At 39.4% G+C, this 22,318-nt stretch overlaps 2 protein-coding genes across 4 annotated transcripts; both read right to left on the bottom strand.

Annotated features, from left to right (window-relative positions):
* Positions 1–3,859: 3,859 nt before the first annotated feature.
* LOC115525352 (olfactory receptor 143-like) lies at positions 3,860–4,816 on the bottom strand. Its single transcript, XM_030332506.1, has one exon. The coding sequence runs from the start codon at positions 4,790–4,792 to the stop codon at positions 3,860–3,862; it is 933 nt and encodes a 310-aa protein (XP_030188366.1). The 5' UTR covers positions 4,793–4,816.
* A 6,561-nt stretch (positions 4,817–11,377) lies between these two features.
* Positions 11,378–21,224, bottom strand: LOC115525318 (olfactory receptor 8B3-like). Of its 3 annotated transcripts, none has more exons than XM_030332457.1 (2): positions 21,214–21,224; positions 11,378–12,311 (listed from the first exon to the last, which is right to left on the bottom strand). In XM_030332457.1, the coding sequence occupies exons 1-2, from the start codon at positions 21,222–21,224 to the stop codon at positions 11,378–11,380; spliced, it is 945 nt and encodes a 314-aa protein (XP_030188317.1). The 3 variants fall into 3 exon arrangements, with proteins under 3 accessions (XP_030188317.1, XP_030188320.1, XP_030188319.1); XM_030332460.1 differs by lacking the exon at positions 21,214–21,224 and adding an exon at positions 19,213–19,223; XM_030332459.1 differs by lacking the exon at positions 21,214–21,224 and adding an exon at positions 18,876–18,886.
* Between the last annotated feature and the right edge of the window lie 1,094 nt (positions 21,225–22,318).

A 22,318-nucleotide genomic window follows, 5' to 3' on the forward strand; every position in this document is an offset into this window, starting at 1 on the left:
ATATTTCATTCTTTCTCATTGCCAGGTAGTATTCCATTGTGTATATAAACCACAATTTCTTTATCCATTCATCAGTTGTTGGACATTTAGGCTCTTTCCAATGGAAAAAAAGTCTCTTTAACAAACGGTGCTGGGAGAACTGGACAGCAACATGCAGAAGGATGAAACTAGACCACTTTCTTACACCAGTCACAAAAATAAACTCAAAATGGATAAAGGACGTGAATTTTAGACAGGAAGCCATCAAAATGCTAGAGGAGAAAGCAGGAAAAAAACCTCTCTGACCTCAGCTGCAGCAATTTCGTACTTGACACATCTCCAAAGGCAAGGGAATTAAAAGCACGCTGTCTTGATGATTACAGCTTTGTAGTAGAGACTTCCTTTCCTCTTTATCTCTGTTTCTAGGCTACCTACCACATGCTTGGCAATCAGATTTAAACTCCAGCTGTTCACAGTCAAATCTGATTGCCCTAAATCCAACACCTTAACCTTAACCCATTTGCCATACTGTCTGCTATGCAGAGAAAACTCTGTCCCAATTTTTATTCATGAAGGAGAAAGAATGAGAACTTTGGATTTAAAAAAAAAATCTAAAAAGTTTTTCATTAGTAAGTCAGCCTTAGTGCTGAAGCAAATCAAGGACCTGAAAACATTTCAATTCCTTGAAATAATGGAATGAACTTGGTTGATGAACAGGTACCATTCACCATTCATAACTGCTAAAACAATAAGTTCCTAAGATTTCTTATTTCATGTTTTCTTGGAAAGTTTAACTAAAGGACCCTTTTAAGTTAACATAATCTACTTAAGCAGATTATAATTAATGTAATTTTCTATATATAAAAAAGATTTTATATGTGTTTAACTTATGTTAATATGGGTTGAATGTAAGTGAAACAAAGGATTTTCCAATTTAAATTGTTTAGGAAACAACTATGATATAACAGGAGAAAAAGAAATAAGTATATAACAATATCCACATCTTTTAAAAAGTCACCAAAATACATATACAAAATTTCCAAACATTCAATAGTCGTAAAATAAGCTTATATATTCTGAAATTATTTCACATTGAATTTTCTTATTACATAAATATTTAAAACACTAGGCTTAAATTTTAACAATTTTATTTATAAGTATTAAAATGTGGTTTAAATTAAAAGTTAAATCAATTAGATTTGCTAGGTCAACACAAGAATTTCGACCTGTGAAGTTAAGACTGTTGACTTCACAGAACTGAGCCAGGCTATGGAGTGCTGATGCCTACATACAGTACTCAGACCACAAGTTATGTGCTATGCCTGTGATAAACATTTTATTTTTTGTTAAGTACCAAGGATTTATAGACATGGATGTTGTATGTCTTATTCTAGGTCTTTATTAAAGCATGTGAACTTCTAAAAACATGTGCTTTAGAGCCAAATTCAAACCAAACAGTTTTAAGCTATTTAACCAGGCATTTAAGTGGATGTAGACAAAGAAGGACAGATGTGGGTATGAGGCATTCATATTCTACTTGAGGAATAAAAGTTTTGTTTTGTTTTTTGTTTTTTAATTATGACAGTAGGGCACCCAGGTGGCTCAGTTGTTTGATCGTTGATCTTTGGCTTAGGTCATGATCTCAAGGTGTGTGAGTTCCAGCCCCACATGAGGCTCTGTGCTGATGCCGTGGACCCTGCTTCAGATCCTCTGTCCCCCTCTCTGCCTTCCCCCACTCATGCTCTCTCTCTCAAAAAAAAAAAAACCATAAAAATTATGACAGTGTGCTAGGTAGTATACTAAATATAATTACCTGATTATCTGTTCTTGTCGTTTTTTAATGTTTATTTATTTTGGGAGAGAGAGAAAGTTAGAGTGCAAGCAGGGGAGGGGCAGAGAGAGAGAGAGGGAGAGAGAGAATCCCAAGCAGGCTTCATGCTGTCAACACAGAGCCAGAGGCAGGGCTTGATCTCACAAACTGCAAGATCATCACCCGAGTCAAAATCAAGAATTGGGCCCTTAACTGACTGAGCCAAATCTTGTAACAATAATTTTAATCTGGTTTAAGCAAAGTTCTTAAAAGCATTAATTATTTCATAAGGCTATTCTTACAAACTAATGTTTTAGAACTTCTCAAAACTCATGATATCTTTGTATAAACATAAAAATGACAGAGATAATCTAATATACCCCCTGACTAGGATATATCCCTTGAGAGATATCTGGCCCTAAAATCATTCAAAGTAGTTATGGATAGTAGACACACACAAAGTTACACACAAAATAGGAAAATTTTGCAGAGTCCTATTTTCCATTGTATTTATTATAAAGAACTCTTTCTTGTTACTTGTTTCCAGCAGATAGCATAATATCTAACAGGCTTGTTAACTATACATAATACTCTGAAAATTGTGGCATGCCTCACCAGGGAGGCTTATCCCCAAACTCCTCAGCCTCAGTATCCCAAGAAATGATCACAGACATAAAAAGATTGTGACAAAATATATCTTTGTAACTCACCCTGTAACCTCACTTTAAAATCAAACTTCTCCAGAGACAGATGCATTTTTCTAGCTGGGCATCAAAGCTCTGTAGACAATTGCTTTTGGACAGGCATCATGGCTGAGGACATTATTTCCATGAAAATTCCCACTTTCAAACTCATTCTGGAACAACATTCCAGAAGTTCTCTTATTCCTTCACAATTCTCCTTTCTTCCCTTCCATTTCTTTGTGAGATGTACAGTGGACTAAAACACTGGGCTCTGCACCATTAAGTGTACCTGCAAGTCACATAACTATTTCCTCATCCAAGAACAGGATAGATAGGCTTATCTTTTAATATAACTTATAAAGAATGTGGCACACATATGGACCATAGATTTAATTTTTCTTGTAAGAGACCAAAGGGAGGAGTCAAATTTACATATTGAATAAAATAAATCCCAATAGGGCAAGGTTTCCGCCATATATTTTTGTCTTTTGAAAGCAGGAAACAAATCTTCCTTTGTAAAAGGGAATCCCTGTTACAGAGCTAGGCAAAGAATCTTGACATTGCACATGACACCCTATTCTATAGCCAAGAATATTATTCTGTGATTTTTAATCACAATCACAATCCATGCATACGCAGACAAGTTGATGGTAATTTCAATTCTATTTATGACAAAATATCAGTTGACCACTGCACAAACAGAGGCATTCATTATTAGTGGGGATTGGAAAATGTGAGCAGAGTAGTGTAGCTCATTCATTTCCAAGCATCTTCAAGAATAAAAGAAAGAAGCTAGATTCAACAAGGTATTCAATTCCATTACATACATGATAATAAAAATCCAGAACAAGAACCATTACTAAAATAATCCTAAAAATTTCTGGAAATTTTTACAAATGTATTGTGTCCACAATTTTTCTCATGCCTTCTCTGTCTTAATGCAATTATAGGTAATAAAACCCTTGAAACAGGGAAGTTCTCTGTGTAACAGTTTCAGAGAAAGCAAAAAAAAAAAAAAAAAAAAAGAAAAAGAAATGAACTCGTAAGATAGCATACTACCTGATGGCTTACCCTGGATGGGAAAGACAAGAGAAAAACTAATAGGTAGAGTTATCCTTAAATAGGAAAGGTTAGCCTTGTGTCTCCAACTGATATGGTGAATAAAGATCAGTTTGGGGTCACCTTAGACCTGAGGATGACCCTCAAGTCCAGGAATAGGCCCAAATGGTTACATTAAGTGACAAGAGGGGAAAAAAAGGAAACTAAGGTAGAAATCCTGCCCAGAAGACTTTATAAAGGTAAGAGGAAGGAAAAAAAATAAGAAGAGGATGAAGAAGACCAGAGAGCAGACAAAAAGACATAGTAAAGGAGACATAGATGGTTCTACTCAGTTTGTAATTCTCTTCAGGGTTTTCTTCAGAGCAAGTTTGATATCTTTATTCCTGAGGCTATAAATGAAAGGGTTGAGCATGGGTACCACATTGGTGTAAAACACTGAGAAAAATTTCCCTTGGCTCACAGACCCAGAAGATGATGGCTTGACATGAGTGAGCAACCCAAATCCATAGAACAGGCCAACAGTTACTATGTGGGAGCCACAGGTGCTGAAGGCTTTGGGCCAACCCTGAGCTGATGAGATGTGAAGGATATTGAAAAGAATCAAAAAATAAGAAATAAAGATAATGAGGCTAGATGCAATGACAACTGAGCCCACAATAACAGAGATAACCAGCTCACTGGCATAGGTACTGCTGCAGGAGAGCTGGAGGAGGGGAAAAATGTCACACATGTAATGGTCAATGGCACTGGAGTCACAAAAGATCAGCCTGTTCATGCACCCTGTGTGGACCATGGCACCAGCAAAACCCATCACATATGAACCAGACATCAGCAGAGAACAGACTTGAGGGGACATGGTAATGGTGTATAGCAGAGGTTTACAGATGGCCACATAGCAATCATAGGCCATGGCTGTCAACACATAGCACTCAGAGTTGACAAAAAAGCAGAAGAAAAATAACTGAGTCATGCATCCCATTAAGGAGATGATGTTCTTGTCTGAAATAAAGCTCATCAGCATTTTTGGGGTAGAGACAAATGAATAACAGAGATCAATCAGGGACAGATTGAAGAGGAAAAAGTACATGGGGGTATGAAGGTGTGAATTCAGGCAAATTAAATTAATTAAGCTCAAATTGCCCACCACAGTGACCACATAGTTCACCAAAAACAGAAAAAACAGAGGTAGTTGGAGTTCAGGTTGGTCTGTTAATCCCATAAGGATAAAGTCAGTCACAGAGGAGTCATTTTCCACAGCCATTCGCTTCACAGGTATGATCTGCAGGAACAGAGGTAGAAGCTGACATTAACAATGGACCCTCACTCTTTGTCTCCAGAGGTAGAGATGCATCTGCTGGTTTACAAGCTCAAGGTTATCTAAAGACACATGCAAGGAATCCAAGGAGAAAGACTTCCTATGATTATTCTGAATGACTCCTCATTTTCTCCTCTAATTCTACACATGCTATTTGTGCAGAAAGAATGCTGGTAGACCCCCAATGTCTCTGCACATCATTTCCTCCCTTCTCCCCAGTTTCCATTCAGGATTAAGGCTGACAAGAGCAATAAATTAATAAATTGGTGTTGTTCCCCACAACCCTTGACTTGTGCAGTCTGCAGTCTGAAAGAAAATTATTCAGACAAATGTAATTCAACCCTCACCTTCGCTTTCCTGGAGGCCTCACTGCTGCTGGACCTTATGGCCACTTCTACTCTACAGTCCTGAGGGGTCAAAGTTTCCGACAAGGAAAAAGGCAATATCCATCAGCACACCCTAGGTCCTTGACAGGCTAAAAGAGGCATTCTGGAGAACAGGCCATGCTCCCTATTTGAGAATTTGTCCAGAAGTCCTCTTCACTTGCAAGAAGGAAAACAACCTTATGTGAGCTCCAAAACAATTGACTCAAATGGGAATCTATTGCATGACCTGTAGTTCTGGGGAAATTGATTAGAATCACAGAAGATTTATTCTCTCCCTTATTATTTCCTTCCAATTTAAATGAATCCACTGAGGATAGACATTATTGAGCCTATGTTTATATCCTGTGTCATAGACCTAATGTTGGATCCCTTAAGACTCCATGTTCTGCTCAGTTTATAATTTCACAATAGACATTCTTAGCCCCCAATTCAGAGGAAGGAAGTTCCTCATTTCCTTCATCATCCCCTGGAGTCTTTGCACAGTTCTAAGAGGAAAATCTGGGCATGGCCACTTGCCATTTCTAGCATTTTCCTAAAGCCTCTGGGATTGCATAAGTAAAACATTAAATCATAGCTTTAGCCCTGTCCATGTTTGTGGATCTCACTCCTGTAAAGGGATATTCTAGCAAAGTGGTTGAGAGAGTGGGAGTGGGCCCTCAAGTGAGACTGAGTTTAAGTCTGGGCTTTAAAGTCCTTAATTATGAGACTGAAGGCAGTGATAACTTCTCCGGCCCTTGCATGTATACTTTTATATTTACTTATACCTATGTATATCTATAAAATGAGTTTAGTAAAGAGCAATCTCATAGGGATTGCTGTGAGGATTAAATGGGTTAAATCATATAAAGTATCAGAAACATGCCTGACACATAAAAGGGGCCTGATAAGTGTTGGTACCCCTCCCCTGTTCCCAATCCATATTAATCATATCAAGGTTTTTCAACCTTGGCACCATTAACATTTTGAACAAGATAATTCTTTATCATGAGACCATCCTACATATCGTAAGTTGAAAGCATCCCTGGCCTCTACCCATTAGATGCCAGTAGTGTCCCCAGCACCAGTTGTGACCAGCAAAATGTTCTCCAGACATGGGCACAGGTCCCTGGGGGGGGGGGGGCAAAATCACTCATTTTGAGAAATGTGGATCCATATGTAGATCTATATCTACATATATATGCACTTCTTCTTTAAGTACCTCTCAGAAAGCTCTATCTTATGTCCATTATGTGCCACAAGCACAAAGTTCCCAAAACTGAAGTTAGCATTTTCTTACAATTTCCATTGCTCCTCCTCCAGATCATCATTTTCACCATCATCCAAGGCAACTAGTCTACAAACTAAACTGAAGCAATTTCCTCTCACTTGCCATCTTTATCCAGTCTCCAAGTCCCAGAGAATCCAACTCCTTGAAAGGTTTGGCCTTCCCTCTTACACAGCTTCTGCATTCTCTCGTTATCTCAAATTCAGATTACTCTAACAGTTTTCTAACCTGGACTCCTACAGAAGATAAGAATTTGGAACTTTTCTACCCCCTTTCATCACTGCACATTCGTGCACATTCTCTTCTTGCTCTCTATTCCTAATTCCTACCGACATATGGCTATAATCATAAATTATCTGAGTTAATGCCATTTTAATCCATTCTGTCACATCAGTGAATTTCAAGAAGAAATAGAGACAAGTTGCTTACGTTGTCTTCTGTCTTTAACCCGAGTCCTCCACTGCACTTCTAGGATCACACTAAGTCCACAGGAACCTGGAGCCTGGAGTTTAATGTTCCAGGTCTTTATCAGTTATATTCCACCCAAAGTAGATGCTACATGAGGGCTAAAACTCCATAAATAGACTTTCTCTTTATTTTAGAGATTTTACTGGCTCATTTCATTTATTGAACAATTTTTTGAGCATTTAGACTACAAGACAGAGTGAACACGAACAGAATGAGGTATAGGCCTTGACCCTATGATTTCTCAGTATATTAGAGACATAACCAAGGAAACTGAGATTTGTAGCACTATTAGTTATTGTTAGCCAGTCACAGTGCTAGATTCTTTATCCACCTTCCCTCGTGTCACCTTACACCCACCCTCTAAATCAGGCAGGAGGGATTAATTGCTGTTGCAAGGTCAAAGCAGCAACTGCCAGAGAAAGATTCATATTTAAATGGCTATGAATCCAAAATTGATTTATTTTACCACCACATAATTGTGTGGTAGAGGTGATATACACAATTTTCTAAAGCGTACATAAAGACTCCTTCAAATTAAGTGACAGAAATTCAAGTCAAATTTATCTCGATAAGCCAGCCTGTAACACAGAAGTGTGTGAAATTGGTGAATTGAGAACGCACATGGCTTCTTGTGTGGCTGTACAGGACCAAGTCCTTCATGGGTATGTCTCTCTTCCCACTTTTTGTTCTGTTTAATTCTACTCAGTTTTAATCTCAGATGGGTTCTCCCCATGTAGTGAAAAGAGAACCATCAAAATCCCTAGATTTAATCTTACCAACTCAGTAACTCTAGGGAGAAAAGAAAAATGTTTTTTTAATAGTTCTGGCAGAAAAGACAAGTCAAATGCCTATTTCTGACTAATCACTGCCATTGAGATTCGGCATGTGCTGACTGGACAAGACAATGTCTCCTAACGTGAGCAAATCAATCCATCAAAATCACATAAAATGAGTTACCCGTATCAGACAAGGTCCAGTCAGAAAAACAAATGGCATAATATGTGCTTCCTATAGAGTATATTTAAAACAAAGAATTGGGTTTATACAGATATTGCAAGGGGGAAAGAGAAAAAAATTGAAAAATATAAAGACTGTTAAACTACAGGAAATATTAAACTACAAAAAAGTATAAAGACTAGTAAACTATAGAAAATAACCATTTTCACAACTGGTGGAACACATAGAAGAGGAAGAATAACCAGATTCTGGAATCTCAGAGGAGCAGCTCTGTGGGATCGGTGTTTGGATGAATGGAAACCCGACAAGTGCTTAAGCTGCTCAGGATACACACAGCCCATGCACTGAAGCAAGGGAGGGCAATACAGTTGCCAAGGGAGTGTTGTCCAGCTACTGACTGTGCATCTAAGGAGGTACGGAAAGTTAAGCACATTTCCATGTGCTTACTGGCCATTTGCATGCCTTTCTTTGGGATGTATCTTTCAAATCATTTGCCCATTTATGAAATGGCCTTTTTATTATTGAGGTATCTCTTAATTTTTAACCTGTTACATATTATGGTTACAATACCTTTGTCAGGTATATGTATTGTAAACATTTGCCAAGTCTGTGGCTTGCCTATGAATAGTTTTCTGATAAACAGATGTTCTAATTTTAATGAAGTTTATTTTGTCTTTGTTTTTTTTTTTCTTTTGAATGTAGTACTTTCTAGAGTATGTCTAAGAAATCTGTGCCTACACCAGCATACTTTTCTATATTTTCTTCCAGAAAATTTATTTTTAAGCTTTATGTGTGCGGTTTGATATATTTAAAATTAATTGTTGTATATGGTGTGAGGTAGAGGTCATTTAATTGTTTTCTCATGAATAGTATTTCCAGCATCAATTTGCTTAAAAGATTTTCCTATCCCTATGGATTTACTTTGCTGCTTGGTCAAAAACCAGTTGACTGTATAAGTAAGGATTTCTCTCTGAACCTTCTATGCTGTACCATGACTTATTTATCTATCTTTATAACAAAACCAATCTGTCCTCATTACCAGAGCCTAAATCTAAGTGGTAAAATCAGTTAGTGTAAATCTTCTGTGTCATCTAAAGTTCCCCAAGAAGCAGATGCCAAGGAATAGTTAGACCTGCAAGACATTTATTGTGGTAAATGCCTGAGAAGGATAAAATGGGAAGGAGAAGGAATCAATGATAAAGGCTTTCAGACTGGGTTGAAACCTCAACACCTAAGAAAGAAGGAAGAGAAGGAAGGACAGGGTAGGAAAATGTCAGCCTACAGTGCAGTTCTAAAAATTCTCTGTTAGGACGACAGGAAGTCCCTAAGCAAAGACTGCCTATCAGAAGACGCCATGTTACACAGATATTGGCCAGCTCCTGTCTGACCCATCATGCTCAGCCATCGGCTGGGGACATCTCAGAGTGAGCGTGGACTCTGCCTGAACATGATGGTGAATCCAAAGAAGTATCAGCTAAAGACTATTAGTCAACAATTCTCCACACAGCTGGTTCTCTTGAAGAGGAGCTCTCTATGACTGCCACAGTCCACTCCCCAAAACAAAATATGTCCCAGTGTTCTTTCTTATTTATCTATTATTGTTATTTTATTATATTTTATTAATTATTGTTTTAGCAATAAATTTATTATTGTTGTTATTCAAACAAGACAATCCAATTCAACAAGCATTTCTTGCCCTCCCAATGTATCTGAAATTCTAAATATACTAATGAGAAAACATGGAGAGATAGGAAAATTGAAGGAAACAGCATCTACTGTAAATATTTATTTTCTTATTGGTGAGACAAAGTGCTGTGGTCAAATGTTGAAATCCTAACCCCCAAACATGATATTAGAACGTGGGGCCTTTGGGAGGTGCTTAGTTCATGACAATGGAATTCTCATAAGTATGATTTATACCTTTTAAAGAAGCTCCATAGAGGGGTGCCTGGGTGGCTCAGCTGGTTAAGCATCCATCTCCTAACTTCAGCTCAGGTCATGATCTCATGGTTCATGAGTCGAGCCCCGAAATGGGCTCTGTGCTGACAGTGCAGAGCTTCCCTGGGATTCTCTCTCTCCCTCTCTCTGTCCCTCTCCCACTCTTTTCTCTCTTTCTCTCAAAATAAATAAGTAAACTTTAAGTCAATCAATCAATCAATCAATGTCCATAGAAATCACTAGTTCCTGCCACCATGTAAGGATGTAATGAGAGGTGTGTGACCTAAAAAACTGCTCTCACCCATTTGTGCTGGCACCCTGATCTTGGACTTACAACCTCCAGAGCTGTTAGAAATAAATTTCTGTTGTTTGTAAGCCACTAAGTCTGTGGTATTTTATTATAATAGCCCAAATGGACTATGAGACAGGTTTAAGGAAGGTCACAAAATGTTGCTAGAAATAAAGTTTATTATCATTAATATATACCCTTTCTTCATGATGAACTTCATTAAATAAGTAAAAGTGTTTAACATGTTTCTCCCAATATGCACTATTTTCCTTTAAGTGATAAGTAACAGACTAGTCATACACCAATCATCCCCCATATTTGGATCCTGAGATACATATGTATTATTCCTTTAATCATATATATTAATGCTATATTTGGCAATATATGTATTCACTTCAATTTAAATGAACTAGACTGTTTGAGGCTCTCAAAAGCTGGTGGTGTACAGAATGCATTTTGCCTTTTTCAATGGGAACAAGAAAGAACAGAATGGTAAAGGGAAAAGTTGGTAAGAAAATAGAACAAAATGAAAATATCAGAGGACTTGATTATACTTTAGGCCATATACACAGTTTGTAATGAACACATTTCACTGAATCCTCCTGCCTATACCAGCAATAATATGGAGAAGAATAAGAATGTTTCTTTAGTTTTTGGCACTTCTGTGTTTAAGAGAGATAACTGTAAATTCAACTTTCTGTGACTTATGAAGCTTATCATAGTTGTTCAGATTAAGAATAGCTTAGAGACAGAAACAGTATGAAAAGAAAATAGCCAGTATATTTTTCCTTTTTATAAACATTTTATTAGTTATTTAGTAAGCTGGTTTCAGGTACAGAAATACAAAAGCAAACAATGAAACAAAGTAGCTATAAGGGAAATGCTAAGACGGGTCTATTAAAACATAGATAACACAATCTGCAGAAACAACATTGATAATGATCAAAACCTCTTGAAAAACATAATAAAATTTTTAAAATTGAATTTCTTGGGGTACCTGGGTGGCTCAGTCGGTTAAGCGTCCAACTTCAGCTCATGGTTCGTGAGTTTGAGCCCCACATCTGGCTCTGTGCTGACAGCTCAGAGCCTGGAGCCTGCTTTGGATTCTATGTCTGCCCCTCTCTTGGCCCCTCCCCTGCTCACACTCTGTCTGTCTCTCTCTCAAAAATAATTATACATACACAAATTTTTTTAATAAAAATTGAATTTCTTTATGTTATAATTTCTAATCAGAACATGTTTCTCCTTTGGATTTTAAACAATGCTTTCCACAATGTAACTTTGATATCCTTGTTTCTCAAACTGTAGATTAAGGGATTAAGCATGGGCACCACATTAGTGTAGAAAACTGAAGAAATTTTTCCCACGTCCATAGACCCCGGAGAAGAATATTTAAGATACATGAATGCTGCTGAGCCAAAGAAAAGAGAAATAGCAATGATGTGAGAACTACAGGTACTGAAGGCTTTTGATCGTCCTTGAGCAGATCTGATATGAAGAATGCTAGTGAGGATAAAGACGTAAGAAATCAGGATGGTAAAACTGGGTACTGTGATATTAATTCCCACGACTATCAGAACTACTACCTCGTTGACATAGGTGCTGCTGCAAGACAGTTGGAGGAGAGGAAGAATATCACACAGGTAATGGTTGATGACATTAACACTGCAGAAGGTTAGTCTGAGCATGCACCCTGTGTGGGCAGAGGCTCCAGCAAACCCCATCATATATGCAGCAACAGTCAGCAAGGCACAGACCTGATGGGACATGGTTACCTTATACAGCAACGGATTACAGATGGCCACGTAGCGATCGTAGGCCATTGAGGTCAACATATAGCATTCCGAGATGACAAAAAAGAGAAAGAAAAACAGCTGAGTCATGCAGCCAACATAGGAGATGATATTCTCCCTTGATACAAAGTTCATCAGCATTTTGGGGGTGAAAACAGAAGAGTAACAGAGATCAATGAAGGATAGGTTGAAGAGGAAGTAGTACATGGGGGTATGGAGGTGAGAATTTAGACTAATAAGAGTGACCAAGCCAACGTTGCCCACCATGGTGACAATGTAGATCACCAGAAACAGGAAGAAGAGGGGTTGCTGGAGCTCTGGACGGTCTGTTAGGCCAGCAAGAAGAAATTCAGTCACTAAGGACTCATTTCTAACCGGTATTCTTCTCTTCAGAAATCTGTGAGAACAGAAGAAACTTCCATTAATAGAGACCCCAGCTCTCTCCTTCCTTACATGCTCTTATTTATGAGAAGACTCAGACCAGCAGAAATCGAATAAGTCCCTTTGCTTCACAGGGTCCAAATGGACTGCACACATAGCCATTGGCATTAAAATCACTCTGTCTTTTGTTGCATGAGTTGTATGTGACAAACAGCTATTCCTGTCTTTACTAGAAGATACAAGAATGGAGTAGCTGAGGACTAAACCCACCTAACCCTCAGAAGGGAGGTATCCCCCTTCTCTCCCTCCCACTCATCTGATCCTTCACTTCCTAGTTCCTACTCACATTTCCATTACCTTACCAGATACTTCAGTTCCCCAGTGATGACTAACAAAAAAATAGAAACTTCTGCTAGAATAGAGATCATTCAGATATTTTGCTTCCTAGAAGGAAGTCTGTCAGAGTCTACAGGGTTTCCAGATCTTTCCCACAAGAATCTACAAAGTCAACTGATAACACTTATTGAGGAGACCCTTGGTAGCCTAAGACTTATATTTAACCATACATCAGGTGTTTCTACACATTCTCCTCCTTTGTTCCATCCTAGCTGGACAGAGAATGTAAAAAGGAAGGTGGATGTGCTTCCTTCTCTTTGTACGAGGGCACAAAAGAGAAACATAATTTGGATGTTGATTAAATTAGTTAGGTTTGTGAAAATGTAGCAAGCTATATACTTAGGACATTTAAACTTTATTGTATGTGTATTTCAGCTGAAATACCATATTTCAGCTAAAAAATATTTTTAGGAAAAAGACACATCTTTTCCTCTGATGTTTCTATTTTCTGGACATGTCACTTGGAACTGCTATAGCTCTCCTGCTACTAGACTGAGGATGAAGCCAACACAGGAAGGGTGTGCTAAGAATAATGCAGGCAGTGGATTAAGGGCTGCATACTTCTGAATTTCTTGCTATTCAAAATAAGTACTTTCCCCCATTTTTCAGCAACAGAGTGAGAGAAAAATGGAAACTTGCATAACTCACTCTCCTTCCATTGAGATAACTCAGTGCTGATTCTTCGTGAGTTTCACCTCCACATCCCTGTAAGAACTGGCTTTTATGATGTCACAACTGAGCAGATAAAGATAGTCACAGGATCTTCTTCCTTTACTGGCAAAAGAGCAATAGCATAGATCTCCCAGACTGAATGTTCCAGGAGCCAGCCTGAGAAGTAGATCAAACTTCTAGTTATAAATTTACTAAGAGAGTTTGAAGGGAAACCACATAGGTGACACCTGACCCATCATGACATAGAGCACAAGGCTTTTGCTTAAGGCTTATAATTCTTTTAGACCTCATTAGAAATACGGTGTAGTTGGGGCGCCTGGGTGGCGCAGTCGGTTGAGCGTCCGACTTCAGCCAGGTCACGATCTCGCCGTCCGTGAGTTCGAGCCCTGCGTCGGGCTCTGGGCTGATGGCTCAGAGCCTGGAGCCTGTTTCCGATTCTGTGTCTCCCTCTCTCTCTGCCCCTCCCCCGTTCATGCTCTGTCTCTCTCTGTCCCAAAAATAAATAAACGTTGAAAAAAAAAAAAAAAAGAAAAAAAAAGAAATACGGTGTAGGTCTTCCCTAAGATCTCCCCATCGTGATAAACTCTGCAGGGAAGAATCTGATGTCTGAGTTTACACACTAATTGTAACCGTAAATGTTAATTTCCCAACAGGGATTACATATTCCCTAGGTTTTAGGAGAAAGGGTCCTCTGCTGTCCCTTAGAAGGATGCATATAAATAGCATCACTGAAAATGTCACTAATTATCATTCTATGTAACCCAGTTCTAGTCAGAATTTATACACATCTCCTAAAGTTTATTTATTATGCTTTTTTAATATTTTGAGAATTCTAAAATAATCATTAAGTATATTTTATAGACACAGCAAAAGGATACTTTTGTTTTCAGAGATTATTGTTTAAGTAGAAAGTTATTTGATAGAATAACAACCCATTATTCTATGAAATGTTACTTTGCGTTGTTCTGACTCAATATGACTTTGCTTTCCACATATTAAAATTAAATCTATAAGAAAAATCACTGGTAATAGGTTTCCATCTTAAGAAAACACAATTTTAGAATTCCAGAGTATATATTAATTTCTCCTTATGCTTGTGAGAAGATATCTAAAGTTTACTTTCAAATGAATATAGATTCACAGAGAATTATAAAAATAACGTAGAGATTTCCTGGAACTCCAGATTCCTCCCTACATCTCCAACAACTGTAGTATAATAGCAAAACCAGTAAACTGACTTTGGAACAATAATGTTAAGTAGAATTTAGGACTATAGATGTTATTCAGCTTTCAGCAGTTTTACATGCACTGAGAGTTTGTGTTGTGTGTGCCTGTGTGTGTGTGTGTGTGTGTGTGTGTGTGTGTGTGGAGATCAATGCAATCTGATCCCTTGTACAGATTCGCCACCACCATTAGGACACGGGACTGCTCCACCAGCTATTCTATCCCTTTACAGTCAAACCCAACCCCTTCCACCTGCATCTGTCTTCCAGCAACCACTGACCTGTTCTCCACCTCTTCAGTTGATTCCTTTAGAGAACAATAAATGAAATCATATAACATGTAACCTCCGAGATTAGTGTTTCTCACTAAGTACCATGTCCTGAAGTCCATCCCAGCTGTTGTATGTATCAGCGGTCTGTCCCTTTCATTGCTGGGTAGTATTCTGTATTTTACAATTCAAGTTTATTCAACCTTCTGTAGTAACTTAAGATTTGGGTATTGGGAGGCACCTGGGTGGCTTAGTCAGTTGAGCTTTCGACTCTTGACTTCAGCTCAGGTCATGATCTCATAATCGTAGGATTGAGCCCTGCATCAGGTTCTGTGTTAGGTGTGGAGCCTGCCTAAGATTCTCTCTCTCTCCCTCTTTCTCTCTCCCTCTGCCCCTTCCCCACTCACACTCTCTCTCAAAAAAAAAAGACAAAAAATCTGGGTATTGATACAAAACTAAATCTGTTTTATTCATGGAAAATGTTTCCAGGACAGGAGCCAGATGACAGTTGAGACTGGTTCAACTAGGAATTCTCTTTAAGCTAACCTGAGTCAAGGCTTTCATTCTCCCTCCTCTAAGAATAGTGGCTGAAACACCCAGAATTAAATAGGTCTTATAACCAGTCAAAGACAAGGGGGAACACAGTGTATGTACCAACATTACTCTTTCTGAAACTGTACCTTAGTAGTCACAATCAAATAGTCAGGAAAAGGCATTTGAACATAATGCAAATTCTATTCGCTACAATTTCTTATTCATTCAATCTCAGTACATGTGTATTTGAGTTTCAGAGTTGCAAACCCATACGCCTTTGGGAAACCAATTTATCAACCAGGGTACAGTGTTTATGTACAGGTTTTTTTGTTTTTACCCTTGCAACGTATAGTCAGTGTTTCTGTCACAGAAAGAAGTTATAAGTATAGGGGCGCCTGGGTGGCGCAGTCGGTTAAGCGTCTGACTTCAGCCAGGTCACGATCTCGCGGTCCGTGAGTTCGAGCCCCGCGTCGGGCTCTGGGCTGATGGCTCGGAGCCTGGAGCCTGTTTCCGATTCTGTGTCTCCCTCTCTCTCTGCCCCTCCCCCGTTCATGCTCTGTCTCTCTCTGTCCCAAAAATAAATAAACGTTGAAAAAAAAAAAAAAAAGAAGTTGTAAGTATACAAAAGGGGGAGTCTAGAATGAACTATGTGGTGCTAGATTAGCACCACATAATATACATCTTAATACACATATTAAGATACATAGATTCAAAAAGATAGGTAGATAGATAGATAGATAGATAGATAACAGACAGACAGATAGATACACAAGCATTTGAATACATACACGTATTTCCTATCTCTCTCCACTAAGAGGGCCTAGAAGCAGTGATACCCTAGTAAAAATGAACACATCTGGGGCACCTGGGTAGCTCAGTCAGTTAAGTGTCAGACTTTGGCTCAGGTCATGATCTCACAGTTCGTGAGTTTGAGCCCCGCGTTGGGCTCTGTGCTGACAGCTTAGAGCCTGGAGCTGGCTTCAGATTCTGTATTTCCCTCTCTCTCTCTGCCCTTCCCCTGCTTGTGCTGTCTCCCTCTCTCAAAAATAAATAAACATTAAAAGAAAATTTATTTTAAAGCAATGAACACATCCAACACCCAGACCTTCGTTTCTTAATAACATTCTCTGATAATAACTGGGCACCTTGGAGAAATGATTCATTTTGGGGATGAACCAGGGAAATCACAAAATGATCCTGAAGCATCTTTTAAAAAAGAAGACAGAGTCATGGCAAAAGTTTACATTATCCAACCTGGGAGCTCTGAAGGAGCAAAGCTGGACCTATTTGAACAACAAAATAATTACAGTTGACCCTTGAATCACATGGGCTTAAACATATTAGAAAAAATTTTTGGAGTCTTTGACAATTTGAGAAAACACTTATTTTATTATAAGAATACAACATATGTAACTTACAAAATATGTATTTGTCAACTGTTTATGTTACCAAGAAGGATTGCAGGGGCGCCTGGGTGACTCAGTCGGTTAAGCGTCCAACTTCGGCTCAGGTCGTGATCTCACAGTTCGTGACTTCCAGCCCCGCGTCAGGCTCTGTGCTGACACCTCAGAGCCTGGAGCCTGCTTCAGATTCTGTGTCTCCCCCTCTCTCCGTCCCTCCCCCGCTCACATTCTGTCTCTCTTTCTCTCTCTCTCTCTCTCAAAAATAAAAGTAAACATGAAAAAGAATCTTAAAATAAAAGACAACTCTTCAAGAGAAATTGAGCTGTATGAAAGATTCATTACCGTGTCTTTATTGAACTCGTTTTATCTTAATCAATAAAAACCTTGAGCTTAGAACTCACTTCTCTACTTATTACAGATACTTCAGCAGCAATCGGAAGCATCACTGACTTGATATGTGTCCGCTCAATTTCTGCTCAATGATTCTCTGAGTACTTGAATATGTTGATGCGGAATGATCTCTCAGATTTCAGACTTAAGAAACTGAATAATTTTTTTTTAAATCTCAGTTGACTGACATCTGATTCCAGCCAAAATAGAATACACCATTGCTCCCTACTATACCCTCTTAAACTAAAAAACCCTGTAGGGGCTCCTGGGTGGTGCAGTCGGTTAAGCGTCCGACTTCAGCCAGGTCACGATCTCGCGGTCCGTGAGTTCGAGCCCCGTGTCAGGCTCTGGGCTGATGGCTCAGAGCCTGGAGCCTGTTTCCGATTCTGTGTCTCCCTCTCTCTCTGCCCCTCCCCCGTTCATGCTCTGTCTCTCTCTGTCCCAAAAATAAATAAACGTTGAAAAAAAAAATTTTTTTTTTTAAACTAAAAAACCCTGGGCATAACACAACAAACATAGGAAGACATTGAAAGGTAAAAACAAGACAGACTTCCATGGAGTATGGGGAATTGAGGAATATGGCTGGTGAGTTCCTTGGGTTGTTTTTTGCCCTGATGGTACACTGGACAAGCCTGCAACCCCAAACTAGCAAAGACAGACCCAAAAAGCTTTCCTCTAACCAAAGAAATGGGGGGGGGAGTAGTCTAGTAGAACAGAAAACATTTTTTATAATATCCACCCAACAACAGGCAAAAATTAAATGACAACCTGCCTAGCAACCCATGTCAGAAGGGCCAAGCAGAGAGCTACATCTCTACCCTCTGCCTGAGGGTAACAGGAAGTACTCTGATTCCTTCACAGGGGTGATGTCAGCAGGGCCATGTGGAGACTGAACTGCTTATCCTCTGGCTGGAAATAGGAAGTGGCAACCTGATGCCCCCACCAGCACAGTGTTAAAGACTGGGCAATAATCTGAACTCCCTTCCTACTCAGCAGCAATTAAGTTGAACAAAATGATACTAATTGGCACTCTATATTCCCTGCTGGTATAGAGTCAGTGGGGTCAAGTGGGGAACTAGTTTCCATCCCACCCAACAGCAGTGATGTGAAACAAGACTATACAAGATAGTGCTAGTCGTCATACTCAGTCCCAATTCCCCCTGCTGTCAGTGGGGGGTTCATCAGGGAACTAAACTTCTACTCCTCACCCGGCAGCAATGAAGCGCTGTCAGTAACTGTTCCATTCTAGCTAAGGTGCTGCCAAAGAACTGAAGTGGGAGTTGAATTTCTTTTAGGTTTATTTATTTATTTTCTGGAGAGGGAGAGAGAGAAAATGAGCAGGGCAAGGGCAGAGAGAGATGGAGAGAGAGAACCTCAAGCAGGTTCCACCCTGTCAGTGAAAAGCCCAACATGGGGCTTGAACTCACAAACCGTGAAATCGTGACCCGAGACAAAATCAAGATTCAGATGCTTAATCCACTGAGGCACCCAGGTGCCCCAGTGGGAGCTGAATTTTTATCCCACATGTCAGTAATGAGGGGGATACAAGTCAGCAACCCAATGACACTGGAGGGACATTCAGGGCTCAGCAGGGATCTGAATATCCAGAAGTATCTGAATCTGCACGCTATACCTAAGCAAGGTGACCACTAAAAAAGAAAACCACATGAGATCCATAGTCTCACAAACTAATATACAAAATGTCCAGGGCACAACTGAAAACCATTCATCATATCAATGACAAGAACCACCACCACCACTTGAAGATGAAAAGAGAACCAACAGATGCCAATATGGAGATGACTCAGATGTTACAACTATTTGAAAAGAATTTTAATACAGTAAACAAAATTGTTTCCACAAGCAATCACAAATACTTTTTTTTATTGTTTTTATTTTGTTTTTGAGAGAGCATGCAAGCAGGGAAGAGGGACAGAGGGAGAGAGAATCCCAAGCAGGCTCCAGATCAGCACAGAGCCTGATGTTGGGTTTGATCTGGCAACCCTGGGATCATGACCAGAGCTGAAACCAAGAGTCAGACGGTCAACTGACTGAGCCACCCAGGCACCCAAATTACAAATAGGCAGATTATATCTTTTAAAACACATTATAAAATAAAATATGTTAGCAGAGAGATAGAAAATACTAAAAAGAGCCAATTGGGACTCTTGCTTTTGAGAAGAAGGAAACGGTATATTTTTTTCCTTATTCCTCCTACAATTACAACTAAAAACCCTACACATTACATAAAAAACAAACATAAGATTATTAAGGGTAGAGAGGAGGAGACAGGCTGGTAAGGGGACTGAAGACTCACGGTCAGTTCCCTGGATTACTTTTGTCTCTTATGTCCCAAATTTGAAGGAGTTGGCAACAAAAATTTTCAATAAGCACAGATATTTTTAAAAATTAAAGTCGACAGGCCTGCCTCCCTCCCAGTGCTGCAGGGCCCCTCCTGCAGGGGACCACTGACGGCAAAGCAATCTAAGCCTGCCCCTCCTGCCCCTGTGCACCTTGCAGATCCACCCCAGCTAATAGGTCCTTGGTCAGATCCCATCAAAGCAGCATCACAACCCTGGCACTGTGCAAGCAGCCCAGACAGGGGTCACGCCACTCCACTGCCCTGCCCCCGGGAGAGGGGAATATAAGGTACACACCAGTCTGACGGTGGCCCCAGCAGTGGGCTGGAGACAGACATCAGGTCTGACAGCGGCCCAGCCCACCAACACAAGTTACTCCAGACAGCACAGGGGAAGTACTCTGCAGTTCCACGCCACCCCAGGGACTACCCAAAATGACAAACTGGAAGTACTCTCTGCAAAAGAAACTCCAGGAAGTAGCAACAGCTAACGAATTGGTCAAACACGATTTAAGCAATATAATGGAACAAAAATTTAGGATAATAGTCATAAAATTAATCGTTGGGCTTGAAAAAAAGTATAGAGGACAGCAGAGAACCTATTGCTACAGAGATCAAGGGACTAAGAAATAGTCATGAGGAGCTAAAAATGCTATAAATGAGGTGCAAATAAAATGGAGGCGATCAAAACTCAGGTTGAAGAGGCAGAGGAGAATATAGGTGAATTAGAAGATAGAACTATGGGGGTGACTGAGTGGCTGGGTCGGTTGAGCATCCAACTTCAGCTCAGGTCATGATCTCACAGTCCGTGAGTTCAAGCCCTGCGTTGGGCTCTGTGCTGGCAGCTCAGAGCCTGGAGCCTACTTCGGATTCTGTGTCTCCCCCTCCCTCAGCCCCTCTCCTGCTCGCACTCTGTCTGTCTCTCTGTCTCTATCTCTCTCTCAAAAATAAACAAACATTTAAAAAAATAAAAATAAAATAAAATAAAATAATGGAAAAAGGGGAAGCTGAGAAAAAGAGAGATAAAAAAAATCCAGGAGTATGAGGGGAGAATTACAGAACTAAGTGATGCAATCAAACTGAACAATATCCATATCATAGGAATTCCAGAAGAGGAAGAGAGAGAGAAAGGGGCTGAAGGTGTACTTGAGCAAATCACAGCTGAGAACTTCCTTGATCTGCAGAAGGAAAAAGACATTGAAATCCAAGAGGCACACAGAACTCCCTTAAGACGTAATTGATCTGCACAACATATCATAGTGAAACTGGCAAAATACAAGGATAAAGAGAAAATTCTGAAAGCAGCTAGGGATAAACACGCTCTAACTTACAAACGGAGACCCATAAGACTAGTGGCAGACCTATCTACTGAAACTTGGCAAGCCAGAAAGGAATGGCAGGAAATCTTCAACGTAATGAACAGAAAAAAATATGCAGCCGAGAATCCTTTATCCAGCAAATCTGTCATTCAGAAAAGAAGGGGGCATAAAGGTCTTCACAAACAAACAAAAACTGAAGGAATTCATCACCACTAAACCAGCCCTACAAGAGCTCCTAAGGGGGATTCTGTGAGTGAAATGTTGCAAGGACCACAAAGTACCAGAGACATTACTACAAGCATGAAACCTACAGACATCACAATGACTCTAAACCCATAGCTTTCCATTAATAACACTGAATGTAAATGGACTAAATGCTCCAACCAAAAGACATAGGGTATCAGAATGGGTGAAAAAACAAGACCCATCTATTTACTGTCTACAAGAGACTCATTTTAGACGTGAGGACACCTTCAGATTGAAAGTGAGGGGATGGAGAACTAGCTATCATGATACTGGAAGTTAAAAGAAAGCTGGAGTTGCCCTACTTATATCAGACAAACTGGACTTTAAATCAAAGGCTGTAACAAGAGATGAAGAATGCCATTATATAATAATTACAGGGTCTATCCATCAGGGAAATCTAACAATTAAAAATGTCTATGCACTGAATACGGGAGTCCCCAAATATATAAAAGTCACAAACATAAGCAACGTTATTGATAAGAATGTGGTAATTGCAGGGGACTTTAATACTCCACTTACAACAATGGATAGATCATCTAGACACAGGATCAATAAAGAAACAAGGGCCCTGAATATTACACTGGATCGGATAGACTTGACAGAGATATTTAGGACTCTGCATCCCAATGCAACAGAATATACTTTCTTCTCAAGTGCACATAGGACATTCTCCAAGATAGATCACATACTGGGTCACAAAACAGCCCTTCATAAGTATACAAGAATTGAGATCATATCATGCACACTTTCAGACCACAAAGCAATGAAGCTTGAAATCTACCACAGGAAAAAGTCTGGAAAACCTCCAAAAGCATGGAGGTTAAAGAACACCCTACTAAAGAATGAATGGGTCAACCAGCCAATTAGAGAAGAAATTAAAAAATATATGGAAACAAATGAAAATGAAAATACAACACTCCAAACGCTTTGGGATGCAGCAAAGGCAGTCCTGAGAGGAAAATACATTTCAATCCAGGCCTATCTCAAGAAACAAGAAAAATCTCAAATACGAAATCTAACAGCCCACCTAAAGGAAATAGAAGCAGAACAGCAAAGACACCCCAAACCCAGCAGAAAAGAAAAATAATAAAGATCAGAGCAGAAATAAATAACATAGGATCTAAAAAACTGTAGAGCTGATCAATGAAACCAAGAGTTGTTTTTTTGAAAAAATAAACAAAATTG

Source organism: Lynx canadensis, chromosome D1, assembly GCF_007474595.2.
Source record: "Lynx canadensis isolate LIC74 chromosome D1, mLynCan4.pri.v2, whole genome shotgun sequence".
Lineage (NCBI taxonomy): Eukaryota > Metazoa > Chordata > Mammalia > Carnivora > Felidae > Lynx > Lynx canadensis.

Coding starts and splice junctions, on each gene's coding strand:
- LOC115525352 (XM_030332506.1), bottom strand. CDS start 4,792: ATGGCTGTGGAAAATGACTCCTCTGTGACTGACTTTATCCTTATGGGA.